Below are 17,900 nucleotides of genomic sequence, written 5' to 3'. Positions count from 1 at the left end.
CAAGGGGAGCTCTGCTAAGAAAGCAGTGCAGCCAACTGCCCAGCTGAAGTACTTCTACATGAACGCATATAGCATGGGCAACAAACAAGAAGAGATGGAAGCTACTGTGCAGCTAGAAAACCATGACCTGGTAGCCATCACTGAGACTTGATGGGATGAATCCTATGATTGGAGTGTGGCCACTCATGGCTACAGACTGTTCAGAAGGGATATGTGAGAAAGGAGGGATGTCCTCCATGTCAGGAAATGGAGAGTGTGAACTGTCCCTGAAGAATTGCCAGGAACAGGTTGAGAACTTATGGATAAGAATTAGAGACAAAGGCAACAAAGGGAACCTTGTGGCCACCTGATCAAGGGGAGTCCACTGACAAAGCCTTCCTACTCCAGCTAGACGAGGCTTCATGATTGCAGATTCTTGTCCTGCTAGGGGATTTCAACTACCCTGACATCTGCTGGGAAAATAGCATGGCAAGCTATAAGCGATCAAGGTGACTCCTGCAGTGCCTTTCTGAGCCAGGAAATAGACAACCCTCCCCAAGGGAATGCAATCAGTACTGGACCTGATAGTCACAAATGCAAGCAACAGTAATGCCAAGATGGCGGGCAGCCTGGGTTGCAGTGGTTATGCACTGGTGGAGTCTGCAATCCTAAGGGATATGGGACAAGCAAGGAGGAATCAGGACTCTTATTTTTAGGAAGACAAAATTCTAGCTCCTTAGGAAGTTAGTAAGACCCCATGGGAAAAGATCCTCAAGGACAGGGGAGCAGAGCACACCTGGCAGATCTTTGAGGACATTATCCTTAGAATGTAAGACCTCTCAATCCTCAGGTGTAAGAAATCAGGCAGGAAAGGGAAGAGATCAGCATGGCTGAATTAGAGACCTGCTGGTCAAAATAAAGAGCAATAAGAAACTGCAGAGACAGTGGAAGCAGGGATAGGTAACATGGGAGGAGTATAGGAACACCACTCAGTTGTGTAGAGATAAGGTCAGGAAGGCTAAGGCACAGCTACAGCTGAACCTGGCAAGGGATGCAAAGAATATCCATAAGGGCTTCTACATCCACCAGCAGAGGAAGGTTAAAGAAAGCATTCCCTGTCTGAGGAGTGAGAATGGAGAGCTGGTGTCAACAGTTGAGGAGAAGGTTGAGGTACTCAATAGCTTTTTTGCCTCAGTCTTCACTGACAGTCTTGCTCCATCCCCGTTCCTGAGTCAATGGATCAGTAGGTGCAGACCAGTGGGGTAAAGTCCTTCCCAGCATAAGGTAAGATCAAGTTCAGGACCACCTGAAGAACCTCAACATACATAAATCTATGGGACCTGATGATTGCGTCCCAGAGTTCTGAAACACAAGTCATCACTGCATTTTTAACAGTTCTATACGCTCCTTCTGAGTTATTAACATAACAATGACCTGTTTCCAGTTCAGTAGTTCTGAGGTGGTAAATCATACCTGCACATACACTGTTTTTCTCTCAGGTACTATGGCCTGTTTAAGGAGGACCTGAACCATGGCTCTTTGTCCCCAGGTCATCAGACTGGGAGCTTCAGTTTCTTCCTCACTGGAGGATTCTAATACTGTGTTTGGGGGAGTTGCAAGCAGCCAAAGACAGCCCTGTTTCAGATAAAACTACTGAAACAAGGCTAAAACAGCAAACCCATGCAGTTTCAAAACAGATTTTGCAGGCTATTGTGCCTAAACGAAGACCTTTTCCTAATTAATTGCAAAATGAATACTAAAGTTTACACTCTGAAGTATGATAATGAGCCAAATGGAGTATATGTCAAGTATCTATGACTAAGTTACTTAATTTTCCACCCAAATCATGCTAAACATCACATGGAAAGCAGAGACAGCTGGGACTAGAGTATAAAAAATCATGAGGGGAATGACCCTTTATGGAGGGAAAAGACTGTGGGTCCAGCAGAGATCAGGATAGTAGAAGGGCTGTGCCCTGTCCAAACTACTCCCCCTCCCTCCTCCACAAGACAGGGCAAGCCCTCCCAGCAAGAACTGCGTATTTGACATGTGGCCCAATGTCCACATTGCTATCACTATCATATATTAGCACCACTGCAAAGATTTCTGTCCCTGACCCTGCTGGGTGTTACCCAGGCATTACCAATTTGAGTTTATTCAGCACTGGCAATCCTGCATCTGATGCATCTGTCACTTTGTCAATTCAAACCTGTCTTTGCAAACCTGTCTCCATGCAGTCCCTACTGGGGCACTGAAAAGAGGCAAACATTATTTTTTCCAAAGAGTTTCAGCAAGGGTTCTGGGTCTCTGAGACAGGCAGACACTGGGATCCCACCTGCAACATAGCAGACATCCCAGTTGGTTCTGAATGCAAAGAACAAATCTACGTATTGAATCTCACCCCATTTCTTATTTCCCCAGAAAAACAACATTAACTGCAATATAATGTTATGTTTCAAAGATCCATTTAAAGGCTACTTTTTCACCATCTTCCAACTGATACTGTGGCCACTATTGTCTACCATATTCCTTTAACTTCCTTTTCATTAGCTCTCCACTCTAATGGAAAACAGAGTGAAACTTCCATTGATGACCCTGTTCCCATGTTACCACCCAAAAAGAACTTTCTTACCCAAGCTTTCATGCACTCATCACTGTCCAGGCTTGCATAACGCTAATAAGCACAATGCTTATGTTGCCTTTACCAAATACCTTTTACCAAATACCATTTATTCTGTAGTATTATTCCATGAAATGTCTCTTTCTCATGTGTTACACCTTTGAGTCACTTACCTGCGCCGGCTAGGGAGAATACTCAGGGAGTGTGATCAACAGGTCGATGTGAACTGGAGCCTTCAGAGCAGCATCTCCCACTGTGGGCCAACAAGTCAGTCTGGGCAAGGTGTGACGGGTGTCCCACCTAGGCGGCCAAAAACTGTTGTCTGAAAAAGGTGGATTCACTGACCTTGCAATAATCCAAACATCACACACAGAGGAGTGACACATTGACTTTTATTTACATTGCTTATTAAAATTAATTGTTTATTTCAGTGATGGGCAAGCCTAGGTGCTCGGTGGTTTCCGACAAATCAAGCACAATCCGGCGGCAGAGACCACAGTAAAATGCATCGGCTGTGCCCCAGACTCGCACCCTCTAACTACCCTTTGGTTAGTCTCGGGATCGCTTCACTTTAAAAGAGAGGCGCCCGTCACTGGCGACAGATACTACAGCGGAAGTAAACCACGCACAGGAACTCTTCGAGGTCGGCGGCGCACAGCATGCGTACATCCGTCACCAGAGACCGTCTCCCCCCGATCTCCCCTCCATAGCCTCGCTCGCCATTGGGTAGCGCTGGTCACGCCGAGCACGGGCAGGGCCGTTCTCGCGAGAGTTGGGAGTTGTATATGTAGGGACTGCAAGCGGAAGTGCGGCCTCTTGCTACGGCGGAACGGCTTGGAGGAGATGAAAGTATGGGGACTCTAGGGTGTGGGGCTGCGCCCGCCGGAGTTCGGGCTTCCCTGTCACAAATGGCAGCAGTCCTGAATGCGGGACCACTGGCGGAGGGCCATGGTCCCTGGGGACGGAGATGTACCGTCTCTGTGGCGCGGATGGGAGCGGATGGTTGGGCGTCGGGGTGGCCGCGCGGATCTCGTTCCCTCGCTGGTGCCTCTCCGAGGGTCATGGGGCCGTGGAACCCTGGGTTCCAGTAGAGGTTATTCTGCTCAGAAACGCCTTTTTTTAAGAAGTGTGAAGTCTGCGCTTTTGGTGACGAGGCTTTGCAGGGAGGCGCCATGTGCGCTGGATTTGAGCTTGTGCTTACATCGGAGTGTGCTTGAGGAGGAGGCGCCAGGAGGCGTCCCCGATCTCCGGCCTTTCCAGCGGCGCCAAGAACGTACAAGAAATCAACGCAGATAAGCGTCATGCAGTTTTCTAAAACAGTTGTGCTGGGAAGGGCTTTCTTTTTTGTTTTTCTGCTTTCCTCACCTAGACTTGCTTGATTGGTGTTCTGGAAGATGATCGAGTTACAGCTCTGGGAGGGTCGTTTTTCTGTGTAACTTAAAATAATACAGCCCGCTGTGGCTAAGGACAGTGTTGCCTGGCCATTCGAGCACGGTGATGGTGACAGGTTTTGAGTACTAAGCCTTTATGTAAGCGGGATTTCATCTTCAAGATGCTAGGATGGAACCCGTGGGTAAATGCTTATTTTCTGATAAAACGGCTCATGAAACGTTTCAACCAAAATACAACGCCTTTTTTTTTTTCTTTTTTTTTCTCTCAGCTCAACATCTCTTTCCCAGCCACTGGCTGTCAGAAACTTATTGAAGTGGACGATGAGCGCAAGCTGAGAACATTCTATGAGAAACGGATGGCCACAGAGGTCGCAGCTGATTCTCTTGGTGAGGAGTGGAAGGTATGTTGCATACAAGGGTATGTGAACTGTATTTGAGGAGCTTAATTTAGAAAATTTCTATGGTATGCAGTTGTCACACTAAAGAGTTTGTGTGGTGTACATTTGGCAGATTATGCTAAAAGTTTATATTGCTTTATATATGCACTGAATTTGGTGATTATGCTTGCCAGCTCTGCTACTTCGATTTATCAAAGTGCCTTTCTTTCAAGCTTTGTCTTCAGAGTTTCTTGTTTGTTCTTTGCAGTATTTTTAGTTTTTCATTTGCATGCTCTATTGGTGTTCAGGGCAACTTAAATCTGTGCCATAGAACTGCTGATGCCTTCTTCACTGAACAAGTTTATAATTGCTTTTATTGTGATTAAGCTGCTATTTGCACATGGGGGAAAAGCATGTTGGGCCTGGTGGATAGGCTTGGAATAGTTGGCTGCTATTATGGACAATCAAGCTGAATTTGAGTAGGTTGATGTTTTCTACTGCAACCTTGATAAGGAAAGCGATGGAAACTTTACTTTTACCTCACCTTTTTCAGGTAAACCCACTCCAGATGCTCTTGTGTTGTATGCAGATTTCCAGTTCATGATAACAGGCTTTGACTATGTTCAGGGTTAAAGAACAGATAGACAGTAATGGACAACATTCAGTCTGATGTGGCTAGAGCAATAAATACTGGCAAGCAGAAGTTAGGTGAAATTCCCAAATCATTGGAGTGGTGTTGGTTAAAGAAATTGTTTTGCTTCAGCAGTAACTAATTTTTCCTGAATTGTGACACAAAGACCTATAGTTAGGGGCAGTATGTTGTTCTTTTTGAAGCCATAAAAACACATGAGCATCTGAGGATTGTATTCTATCTTTTCATAGGGATATGTTGTCCGTATCAGTGGTGGCAATGACAAACAAGGCTTCCCCATGAAGCAAGGTGTCCTGACCCATGGGCGTGTCCGCCTTCTGCTCAGCAAGGGCCACTCCTGCTATCGTCCCAGAAGAACTGGAGAGAGAAAACGCAAATCTGTCCGTGGTTGCATTGTTGATGCCAACCTGAGTGTTCTGAACTTGGTGATAGTAAAAAAGGGTAAGAGTCTGGATGAGACAAGCAGCAGGCACCTGGAAGGACACTTCTTGCTGGTGGCTGAGAACTTCTATAGAATGTAAATGCAGTCCCAGCTTCAAAGTGAACATGTTTTAAAATTACCTCTTAACATTTTCATTCTTGTAGTTAAAAATCGGTCACTGAGACGCTTTTCTTGTTCCCAGTGATCTAATCATGTTAAATCAGTGAAGTGTAGCTAGGGGTGGTGCTATTGGTGAACCTTAAGGATTATTTAATATTATTTTGAGTTTTTATGCATTTTAAACTTAAATTTGAAGTCCAGTAATGAAGCAGATACTTACTAGATGCAGGATTAATTACCATGATTAAATTTATTCTCAAAGGTGAAAAGGATATTCCTGGGCTGACAGACACGACTGTGCCTCGGCGTCTTGGTCCCAAGAGGGCAAGCAGAATACGGAAGCTCTTCAACCTGTCAAAGGAGGACGATGTTCGCCAGTATGTTGTGAGGAAGCCTCTGAACAAAGAGGGTAAGAAATCAGCAGCTACTTGAGTTTATGTAATGATCATCAGCGAAGTGCCTAACCTACTGCAGGGACCAAGGCAGTCTGTCCTTGTGTTGCAGTACTTAGACTATGTGAGCTCTGACTTGCACATAATGGGAGTTTCCCAGCTGCCCCATTTCTTTTACTCTTCCCTTTCCATTTTGGCACAATTTAGAAATGTTTGATAGAATCTGGGGTGGTATTTACTAGTGGTTCTAGGATTAACTCAAAAGTCATTGTTAATATAAAAGGTTAAATATGAGGTGGAATGTTTCTGAGATATTGTAGTAACATGAATAAAATGCAGTGCATAGATACTAAGTGTTTCTTCCTGTTCCTTATGGCAGTCTCCAAAATCAGCTGTTATTGGGAGGACACTACTTCCCTTGCAGCTTAAGATTTTAGTTTTGGGTTCTGCATTTGATCAGGGGACAAAGGGTAAGAATTTTTAGCAGAAAGGATCTTGAGCAGTTTGAGTACTGTGGCAACTTGCTGCATAAAAGACTGCTGTTTTTCTGCATCTCAGGAACTAAGAGTGGGATCTTGGTGGACATCAAACTTGTTTGTGACTACTGAAGCAGGGCAGGATCTGTGTGTGGTGGTGGTGTGTGTTTGCTCACTGTGGGCTATGTCAATGTGTTTTTTTGGAAATGGGTGTCTATGTATAATTTTAGAGCTAACTTTCTAGCACTGGAAACGTAATAGCTTCTGAAAGCTAGGTGACGAGTTTCCATGTTCATTGAATGCTTTAATTTTAGGGGGCACTATTTAAGACAGGCCTGCTGAGGGGCCAGGAATTTTCACCAAAATGCAGGTTATTAGAAATGCATTGCTTACACTTCACTACTGCTGACAGTTTGAGAGCACCAAGATTGTGTTTTGGGTAATGCTACATCTGGCAGGAATTGTTTGTTTTTTTTTTTTTTCCTGCAAAATGTGTCAATAGGTTGAACATTGTTTAAGTTGCTATAATTCACAGTACACTAAACGTTATTGTAACACTAAATGGAACTTTTTTAGGTTTGCTAATGAGGCTTGAGGCCTCTTTGGAAGATCATCTGTCACGGTGCTTCTGCTATTTCGTTTTTTTTTTCAGGCAAGAAGCCCAGGACTACGGCTCCAAAGATACAGCGGTTAGTGACTCCTCGCGTTCTGCAGCATAAGCGCAGGCGCATTGCGCTGAAGAAGCAGCGCACTCAAAAGAACAAGGAGGAAGCAGCAGAGTATGCGAAGCTCTTGGCCAAGAGAATGAAGGTGCGTTTGCCATTAACTTAGCTATATGGGATAAGGGATTTGATAAACTTTACTGCTAAGGTGCAAGCTGCTTTTTAACATAGCTCATGTTCAACTGGAGTGCCAGAACGTGAGTATAAACATTGCTGGTCAAATGTTTGTGAGCATTTCTACTCATTTTTGGTGGTGCAAGAATAGTAGATATTAACTAACAAGTTAACTGAGAGCTAATTTTGATGTAAATAATGAAGAGTTACAGTTGATATGAATTCTAGTCTAACTCAGGTGCCCAAGCATCTGAGTGATTTTTGTGGAGAAACAGGATCCAGCAGTTGCACTGGACAGATGGGAAGAATGTATTTGTTTGAATGAGTTTGCTCGTGTACCTAAAACAGCAGTGACTGATGCAGCAGTCCTGTCAGAATATTTTGCACAGTGCTTGAGCATTCTACAACTTCAGACAAAGTAGGTAGACCTGTAGTATGTTGTGAACACGGCTTTCCTGTAAGTTTGGACATTAATCCATGTTAAAGACATGGGTCTGTAGCAGAATTCCTCACATCTGTGGAACTGAAAACACTTTTCCCTTACTGACTTAAGAAATCCCATTCTTTGTGTTAGCTTCTTTTTAAGCTGCCTTTTCTCTAGGTTGTCCTTCCTCGATGTTTTGAGGTGCTTGATAATTTGTAGCATCTTGGTATTCAACTTGATACTGCTTTCCTTTGCAGGAGGCTAAGGAGAAACGCCAGGAGCAGATTGCAAAGAGGCGCCGGCTTTCTTCCTTGAGAGCTTCTACATCTAAGTCTGAGTCAAGTCAGAAGTAAAGATGTACATGATGCTAAAAATAAACTCTTTTTGTGGCTAACTTCCCACATGAGACTTTCCAGTGTATATTGTTACTAGCCATTTCTTAAATAATAGTCTAGACTAACTGCAGCATGCAGACCAAACTGGAACAAACCTTGGTCTTGATTAATTTCTCTTTTGAGAATTTGAATTAGATATTCATAACTCCAGTTAGTTTATAACCTTGTGGGTGCATGCATGTTGTAAATCCTGCCTGCAGGAAAACCCAGTAACAGCAAAATCCTCTGTGATGGTTCAGCAGTTCTCAGAACTAAACTTCAGCTACTCTTCATGAACTCTGGGTCCAACTCATCTGATACTGTTCATGTGGTGGGGTTTGTGTTTTTTTTTTTTTCTCTTAAGTACAGGATAATGTTTCCATACCAGGAATTTTGTCACTTGTCTCTGATTCTAAGGTAAAACGTAGTACCTTCAGCTGACTCTTAACAGCATTAAGTGCAATGATGTCAGTCACTGGAGCAAGATCCTCAGGGAAGTAAGTGATGATGTTACCAAGCCTATCACAAGTGCCCATATGACATGCTTAGTCATGGTATTTAGGTAGCTCCATAAGGAGCAGGGATTTGTACTTGATCCTCGTAAGTATTTTACCATTCTGCTCCTGAAATTGGTACCATGGTGTGAGTAAGCCAGCTGTTAAAAGGATTGACTTGGAAATTTCAAGGATGAAAAGAGCAGCCTTTACATATTCAGATTTCTGCAGATCTAGTACCAGGAATGGCCTCGTTCTATAGTTACAGGTTTGTAAATACAAATGAGGATACCATGACTTAAAATTACAGAATTAAAGAATAGCCCAGGTTTGAAGTGACCCCAAAAGATCATATGGGTCCAACCTTAGATGAGATTATCTAGTACCCTGTTGAAAAACCCAATGATGGGAGAGTTTAGTATGTCCTTGGTGAGGTAATGATTTTGTTGTGGGTTTTTTTTGACAGTAAATAAAAAAATGTGGTGTAACTTGCACATGTTGCCTTTTCTCCAGTTGGTTCCTTGCCAATGGAGAACCTCTGTCCTTGTAGATGCCCTCTAAGTATGTGATGGGGTTTCCTCTGGGAATTACCCAGGGTCCTTCAGCCATTCCTTATGGGGCACTTGGTCCAGCTCTTTGGTAATCCTTGTGATGTTTCTCTTCAGTCTTGTCTCTTGAACTGTAGTACCTAGAATTGGACCTAGTACACGCAGATTGTAGAGCCAGCACAGATTACATACTTTTTCCACAACTCAAGGAAACATCGTAATATTGGTAACATCTGGTAAGGTCACACAAATACAGGAAAAAAATACTAAAGGGAAATGCCTTGAGGGAAGCCTCTGCTCCTCCCTGCATATTTTGACTGCCACTGATCTTCACAGAGCCTGGTCCATAACTGGAAGTCAGTGCAAACCCTCCTGTAGGAGGGCAGTGTTTAACCAGGTCTGAGAAGCTTTGAAAGGATGGAGACAACTGTTCAGGTAACCGGGATAACTGCTCAGCTTGCTGTGTGACAGGAGTGCAGGTTAATTTAGTGTGCTTTAAGAGAAAGTTCAAGATGCTTGCAACCAAGAAATGCTTGTTCTTCTGGAAATTGGTATCTGCAGAACTGGCCTGCCAATGGCTGAAGGAGGGAATCTTGTGAAAATAAGAGGGCCCTGTTTTGGCTAAACTAATGTAACACAAGAGATTTTTGAAGGCCGTAGTGCTTGAGCAAAGATCTTTACCTAATTAACTGCAATTTTAATATTGGAAGCTGACACCCCTCAGTATGATAAGGAGCCAAAGAAAGTACAAGCTAAACATCTATGTCTTTGTTACTCAACTCTCCATCCAACTCTAGTATATACTAAACATCACCTAGAAGGCAGAGACAGCCAGGGGTAGGGTATAAAAAATCCTGAGAGGAACACCTTGGGGGGAAATAAGACAAGGAGGGTCAGCAGGCTGTGCTCCTCTTCCTTCATGCAAGATAGGAACACAGACCCACAGAATCAACCAGGCTTGACTTGATCTCTTGGGTCTTTTCCAACCTCTTGCCCATACTTAACACCACCTGACAACTAAACAGTGGCTCCAAGTGCCACGTCCAATCTTAGCACCTCCAGGGATGGTGACTCCACCACCTCCCTGGGCAGCCCATTCCACTGGCCATTTACTCTCGGTGAAGAACTTTCTCCTCCCCTTGAGCCTTAACTTCCCCTGGCACAGCTTGAGGCTGTCCTCTTGTTCTGTCACTGGTCGCCTGGGAGAAGAGATTAACCTTTCAGGTAGTTGTAGAGAGCGTGAGGTCTCCCTTGAGCCTCCAGGTTAAACAACCCCAGCTCCCTCAATCGCTTCTCAGAGGGCTTGTGCTCGAGACCTCTCACCAGCTTTGGTGCCCTTCTCTGGACATGTTCAAGTATCTCAATGCCCTTCTTACTGGACACAGTACTCAAGGTGTGGCCTAACCAGTGCTGAGTACAGGGGCATGATGACTTCCCTGCTTCTGCGGGCCACACTAATCCTGATCCAGGCCAGGATGCCATTGGCCTTCTTGGCCACCTGGGCACACTGCTGGCTCATGTTCAGCCTACTGTCAACCAGTACCCCCAGGTCCTTTTCTGTCTGGCTGCTCTCCAGCCACTCTGACCCCAGCCTGTAGCACTGCATGGGGTTCTTGTGGCCAAAGTCCAGAACCCAGCACTTGGACTTGTCCAATGCCATCCTGTTGGACTCTGCCTATCTGTCCAGCCTGTCAAGGTCCCTCTGCAAAGCCCTCCTACCCTCTAACAGATCACCTGCTCCCAGCTTCGTGTCTGCAAATTTACTGATGATGGACTCAATCCCCTCATCCAGATCATCAATAAAGACATTGAACAGGATGGGGCCCAACACTGATCCCTGGGGGACACCACTAGTGACAGGCTGCCAGCTGGATGTGGCACCATTCACCACCACTCCCTGGGCTCAGCCCTCCAGCCAGTTCTTAACCCAGCGCAGAGTGCTGCTGTCCAAGCCATGGGCTGCCAGCTTTGCCAGGAGTTTGCTACAGGGGATGGTGCCAAAGGCCTTGCTGTAGTCCAGGTAGACTACATCCACAGCTTTCCCCACATCCACCAGGCAGGTCACTTGGTCATAAAAGGAGATTAGGTTGGTCAGGCAGGACCTACCCCTCCTAAGTCCATGTTGGCTCAGTCTGATCCCTTGGCCATCCTGCAGGTGTGCTGTGATTGCCCTCAAGATGATCTGCTCCATAATCTTGCCTGGCACTGAGGTCAGGCTGACAGGCCTGTAAGTTTCCAGGTTCCTCAATCCAGCCCTTGTCAATGGGTATCACACTGGCCTGCTTCCGGTCGTCTGGGACCTCACCAGTGAGCCAGGAGTGGTGCTAAATGATGGACAGTGGTTTAGCATGCTCTTGGTAAGGACTCTGCATTCAATACGTGGCTTAACTTTTGCTGTATTTCCATTGTATATTAGAGCCAGGGCAAAGATTTGTGCCTCCAACCTTGTTAGAGTCTACCCAGGATTTACAAACCTGAGCTAAATCCCTTGCATTTAGTGCATTTACATCTGGCAATCGCAAATCTGTTATAACTGTCACTTTAATCGAAGAATTAGATTTGTTTCAGTTGGAAAAGATCATGGAGTTCAACTGTCAGCTTAACACCATCATGGCCATTAATCCATGTCCCATAGTGCCATGTTCACCAGGGCATCTCCAGGGAAGACGATGACTCCACCTCCCTGGGCAGCCTGTTCCAATGCCTGACTATTCTCCATAAAGAAATGTTTCTTAATATCCAATCTAAACCTCCCCTGGCACGGTTTCAGGCCATTTCTTCTTGTCCCATCACCTGATGGTAAGAGGCCAACCTCTACCTCACTACAACCTTTAAAGTTTTTGTACAGAGCAATAAGGACTCCCCTCAACCTTCTCTTGCAGACTAAGCAATCCCAGTTCTCTCAGCCACTCCTCCTAAGAATTGTTCCATAGCATCTTCGCCAGCGGTGTTGTCCTTCTCTGGACACACTCCAGCAACTTGAAGTCCTTGTAGTGAGGGTCCCAAAACTGAACACTATTCAAGGTGTTGCCTCACCATTGCTGAGTATAGGAACATGATCATTTTTCTACTTCTGCTAGCTGCGCTATTCCTGATACAGGACAGGATGCTGTTGACCACCAAAGCACACAGCTGGCTCATGTTCATCTGGCTGTCAATCAGCACCCCTAAGTCCGTTTTGCTAGGCAACTTTCCAGCCACTCTGCCCTGAGCGTGTAGCACTGAATGGGGTCGTTGTGACCCATTTGCAGAACCCTCAAACCGACCTTGGCCCATCCAACCAGCCTATCCAGATCCTGTTGCAGAGCCTGCACATCAACACTCCTACCCAGTTTAGTCTCATCTGCAAGCTTACTGAGGGTGTACTCAATTTCCTTGTCAAGGTCCTTGATAAACATGTTAAAGAAAACTGGCCCAAATACTGAGCCCTGACGAAACACACTTGCGACCAGCTGCCCACTGGATTTAGCTCCATTCACCATCATTCTTTTGGCCCAGCCATATGGCCAGTTCTTAATCCACTGCACTGTTCACCCATTCAAACTATAAGCAGTTTCCCCAGGATGATGCTGTGGCATCAAAGGCTTTACTGAAGTCCACATGATAAACATCCAGAACCCTTCCCGGATACACTAAGCAGGTCACCTTGTTGTAGGGGATCAGGCTGGCCAAGCAGGACCTGCCCTTCATGATCCCATGCTGACTGGGCCTGACCATCTGGTTGCCCTGCTCATGCTGCATAATGGCTCCATGAACCTTCCCAGTCCCCATGGTCAGACTGACAGGTCTGTAGTTCCCCAGGTCCTCCTTCCAGCCCTTCTTATAGATGGGTACCAATCTCCAGTCAGCTGGGACCTGCCCACTTAGGCAGGATTGTTGGTAAAAGATGGGAAGTGTCTTGGCAACTACTTCAGCCAGCTCACTGAGAACCCTTGTACCTGCAAGTATGTTAAGGAAGTAAACCAGTGTTTCTTGAAAGCCAGGATGCATTACCGAAAGCATTTCTCTGTGGCCCCGTTCTGAAGTCAATGAGCAACCAGGACTCCCAGGAAGTGTTCTGCTAAGGACAGCCACCAGCCTGTTCCCACCTCCTGATTAATGAAACTTTTTCTGGTGAGCAGAGAACAGCAGCTCTATCATCAGGAAGCCAGGGTCCTTGACTTCAGCACAAGTAAGACTTTCATGCATTCTGCCTCCCTCAGCTTGTTTTCCAGTTCTTACCCCTGCTAGCCCCCATGGGTTGCTTAAGTGCCACAGAGCCATCCACTCTAATGAACCAAATCTCCACAGCTGGATGCTACCTTCTCTCTCCCTCAACTGCTCCTGCTCTTTCCCACCATTCAGACATCACTGAGGTGCTATGGAACAATTGCCCTACAATAGATGAATTTAAATTTAAGATTAAATTCTGCCAAACAGATAAAAAAGGTGAACAGATGATTTTTTTCCCTTTTTTTACACAGGATGCATACATATTTTATTTTGGGAAATACATGAAAATTGTTTCTTAGTCTAGGATATCTATACAGATTTCAGAATATGCAGAGTGCCCTTTTAAACTCAAGAAACATTTGTCAAATGTACAAAACCATTACAGAGAAACATTTGCTAATCAAAGCACAGTAAATGGATGCCATTTTCAACAGTTCAAAATAGTCACTAAACCAGTGCAAATTCTATTGCATGAAACAAAATTTCGCAGCACACTTAATAAATTCATAATTTATTCACACTACATCCTTTCATCCTCAAGTTTATTTTAAGCTCCTAAAAGGAGTTTAATGTGCTTCTAAAAACAACAAAACAATCCCTTTTATTTGCACCACTGATTGATGCAGACTGAAAGAATAAAACTCCCATCAATTTCCAACACGATATACAGCACAGTAGAATACAAAATTAAAGTCCAATTTATCCATTCAGTTTCAAGACTTAGAAGTAGAAAGGGTGTTTGTTTTTTGAAAAGGTCCATAATGAAAAGCTGACATACAGAAGGCACCTTAAGGTTTTTACTAGCTAAAGGAAAAAAAAAAACCTTCTTTTGAAAATGTACAGTTATGTAAGACAACCTGCTTACCATTTAATGAAATAAAGTCATCTGTATTGAAGTAACTGTTGAATTAAGAGTTTTAAAATGAAGAAAACCAAAACAACCCCCCCCCGCCAAACTACAGAGTGGATTCCTCAGTTACTTACATTTGAACAGTTTGTTTTACAAATATAATTTCTATCATCTAATTTAATATATATTTTGAAAATATCCCCTATGTTGCAGTTATTCAAGGAAAGCAGTAAACTCAATGAAAGATATATTCTTCTACCTGCAGCAATACCAAAAGCCATTAATTCACAGTTAAAATAGAACAAAATTATTCATTCACAAGTGCAATGTAGCTTGAGCTTAACCAATGTGAAATTCCACTAGGAACAAGACTAAGTCACATGCTAAACAAGATGAATTTAGTTTGAAATAGATATTCTAAACAAAACATTTTGCATTAAAATTTTATTGTCCAAACTTGAGTTATGTAATAGCCAGACAGGCTCTTACTATAAGTAACATATGGATGGCTCTAGTAAAATGCGAAAGCTGGTACCTGTCACTATGTCAATACTGCAAGCCACACCAGCCTCCTATACTTACTGAGTTCTGAAAGTTGTTATGTCCTGATAATGCACCAGAATATATTAATAATTAATAAAGAAAAACCTTTGTCACTTAGGAATCCTGATTTTAAACACTTAAGACCCCATTTGTTGTTTAATTCTTTAAAAAAAAAAAAGCAATCTATTTTGATATGAGCGCATAAGCTATGTGTTTTACAGCTGGGTGAAAGGTGCAACATATATCTTTACAGTGTAACTTGACTGTAGTTCAACATCCTTAGGGCAACAAAGCAAGGAAGCTTCTCTGTGGTAATTGTTATTCCAACACAAACTTTCTAAGTTCTTGGGCATTCATTAACCATTGGCATCTACTATGTAATCCATTTGTTTATAGTCTCATTTTGAAGTTAATAATTTATTGATCTGCAAACATTTTCTTCAGGTTTCTATGTGAGAATTCCAAAATGCACACAGAAGAGCCAACTCTCCTGAACACTGACTGTTGAGCTACTAGAAAAGAGTATTTGTAGGCAAGAGTATTTAAAGTGAGCAAAAGTGTGTATTTTTTACTTATACTAAGAGGAAAACAGAAGCACGATCAAGCCTATCTACACCTCTCCTTCACACCAGTTTGTCCAGCTCATTCATGCATTATGGATTCAGATGAATTTAGATTACTAGGAGTGAGCATCAAACAAATTAGCAGCATTTGTTGATAACTAAGCCATTCCTATGTAGCCCAAGAAGTTCATGCTATTACTAACCGGTGGAGAAGAACTTATTATGTCTTTAATACCCAATTTTCATAAAACCGGAAGTGTTTGTAATGCACTCATATAAAATTTCAAAGACTCTTCACTGATTACTTTTGTCCAGATTTTCAAGCACCCAAGTATTGAGCCATGCTAAGCTGCTTTATGCCATGCCCTTTTCTGCAGGCTCATGGTTCTTTCAACCTTCAAATTAAGGAAGCCTACATCTCAGAAAGTTTGTGTAGGAAAGCCTGCAGTCTCTACCTGTTTGTAAGAGAAGACCTAAAAAGTCAAACAAAGAACACGAAGTGCCATCACGCATTTAAAAGGAGAGAAATTGAATAGGAAAAAACAAGTTATTAATTACTTCCAAATTTTTGTGAACCTGATTCTCCCCCCAAAAATCATCTCCTTAGATCTTTCAGAGATCTCCCTTTTAATTTGAAGTATGAATTTAATTCAAGAACCAGATGATTAACTACTAAAAACTAGGTGGGGAAAAAAATTAAATTAAAAAGAGTAAGTGCCTACTTTTATTATTCTATATTAAATAATTTCTGTAAGCATACTCAAGATTTTAAGTAAATACTTGCAGGACTTCTACCACTCTGAAATCCTGGTATATACACAACAGGAATAAAAGTTAATTTGTAGTGTACAAAAATACCAATATGCAGGAGTAAATCAAAGCCAGTTCAGTCCTGGACCTGTCGCTTTCCCCTCAGGCTTTAGGTTTGTTTTTTTTTGTTTTTTAGTGTATACACCCCATGAAAGGCTACCTAACATTTAACACTAGATGCTGTGACACAATCTGCTTTGCTGTTTCCACAACATTACCTCCTGATGAATATATCTTTCAGCAACAGATGGGAAGACTGCTCTGAAAGGAAGGTAATCTGCTTATAGAATTTAGTATACAATAGTATTATTTATAACTCTGTAAAGCAATTTGGATGTCACCAACTACCTAAACCAGAACTGACCAGACAGGTTTTCTTTGCAATTTCTTGAACTGGGAAAATTTAACTAAAACTTGATTCCATTCAAGTTGCATCACATAACCATACAGTTTGTCCATTTAACACTCAAAAATCATCTTTGTATGGCTGTATGTTTAGGATCAATATAAAATGGTACAGGAAAAAGTGCTAAGTTGTTTGGACAAATGCTTCCAAGAGATTTTGACTTTAAAAGGATGGAACTGCATACGTCAATTACTAATAGGAGAAAGGAGGAATATATGAGGAATCAAGCTCTACTCTTCCATTGTAATGTAGCTCAGGTATCTGCTAGCAACCATGCATAAACTAAAAAGAACAAAGAATGAAGAAAAAAAAAAGTCAGTGTGTGTTTTCTTGCTTTTAATTCTTGAGCAAGCATGGTATTTTCATCAGGAGAGAATCTGTCCAGGCAATATCCCCATTTTAACTTGGGATCAGCACTTTTAGACAAAATACAATGAATCAGTCTATGATGCAAATGTAATTTGTCCTAAATAGTACAAATCCTTTGGTTTACCCCCATGAAAAAAACAAAAGTTGCTTTTGTTGTTTCATGTGGAAGCTGCTTCAGACAGATCTTTATCCCTCATCATTTTCAAGAATGAAAATTTTAAGAAAGAGAGTAGTACATAGTAAATACACATGCTACAAATCTTACACTTGCTTTCTCTAGGAATAATTAAAAAAAAGCCACACCATTAAGATTTCAGGAAAAGCCTGAAATACATCTTATCATACTCCTCAAGTAACAGAATTATTTAAACTGATGACCAAATATCCAGGTTCTTCTTGCCAGGACTATGACTACTGTGGCTGTGGTCAGTTAGACTCATGAAGGGAAAGAAGTGTCTTACCTACCAGAAACAATGCAAAAGATGGATTTATCTTTGCAGATCATACACTCAAGCACTTAATTTGTGCTAAATCTCCATCCTGAAGACCACATATATACATTTTAATTGAAATATTGAATTTGGACTATCAATGCAAAATAGTTAATCCACAGGCCAGCATGAAACCAGAGGAGAGGACAATAAAGAATTCAAGGAAAAGACACTTTTTAAGCATGCATACAGTATAAAGCATGATTTTTTTCAGACAGTATCTGTTTGACAAACCTTGTAGGCATCCTAATGCTATATAAGCTTCACATCTAATTTTCAGGAAGCCATGCACTTCTGACCTGCTTTGTGCAGGAACCTATCATTCTTTTTAAGAAAGTGGCAGCATGTTCATAGGATCTTTAACTTGTCAGAGAATACAGGAAAACTTTGGAAGTTTCTGGGGTTTACAGCTATAAACATATATTCATTGTGAAAAGGTCAACAGAAGGTAATTCAGAGTACTGATTGGGACAAGGGTCTGGAGAAGGGCAGCAATTTTAGGTATGGTAATCTCATAAAAGCAACTACATTTCAATTTGCAATCCAAGGACT

The 17,900-nt window shown here is 42.6% G+C and overlaps 1 protein-coding gene across 1 annotated transcript; it reads left to right on the top strand.

Moving 5' to 3' along the window:
• The first annotated feature begins 3,427 nt into the window (after window positions 1-3,427).
• On the top strand, window positions 3,428-8,385 carry RPS6 (ribosomal protein S6). The gene is made up of 6 exons (XM_054398252.1): window positions 3,428-3,448; window positions 4,260-4,391; window positions 5,250-5,460; window positions 5,823-5,969; window positions 7,081-7,238; window positions 7,946-8,385. The coding sequence occupies exons 1-6, from the start codon at window positions 3,443-3,445 to the stop codon at window positions 8,039-8,041; spliced, it is 750 nt and encodes a 249-aa protein (XP_054254227.1). The 5' UTR covers window positions 3,428-3,442; the 3' UTR covers window positions 8,042-8,385.
• The last annotated feature ends 9,515 nt before the right edge of the window (window positions 8,386-17,900 follow it).

The sequence above is a fragment of the Indicator indicator genome, chromosome Z (assembly GCF_027791375.1).
Source record: "Indicator indicator isolate 239-I01 chromosome Z, UM_Iind_1.1, whole genome shotgun sequence".
NCBI classification, from domain to species: domain Eukaryota; kingdom Metazoa; phylum Chordata; class Aves; order Piciformes; family Indicatoridae; genus Indicator; species Indicator indicator.
Note: the sequence above shows the minus strand (reverse complement) of the source record. Positions and strands in the feature narration are given on the sequence as shown.

Excerpts from the sequence above, each read along its gene's own strand:
- RPS6 (XM_054398252.1), top strand. Across the intron at positions 5,461-5,822 it reads CTTGGTGATAGTAAAAAAGG|GTGAAAAGGATATTCCTGGG; the intron begins GTAAGAGTCTGG and ends TTATTCTCAAAG. Across the intron at positions 5,970-7,080 it reads GAAGCCTCTGAACAAAGAGG|GCAAGAAGCCCAGGACTACG; the intron begins GTAAGAAATCAG and ends TTTTTTTTTCAG.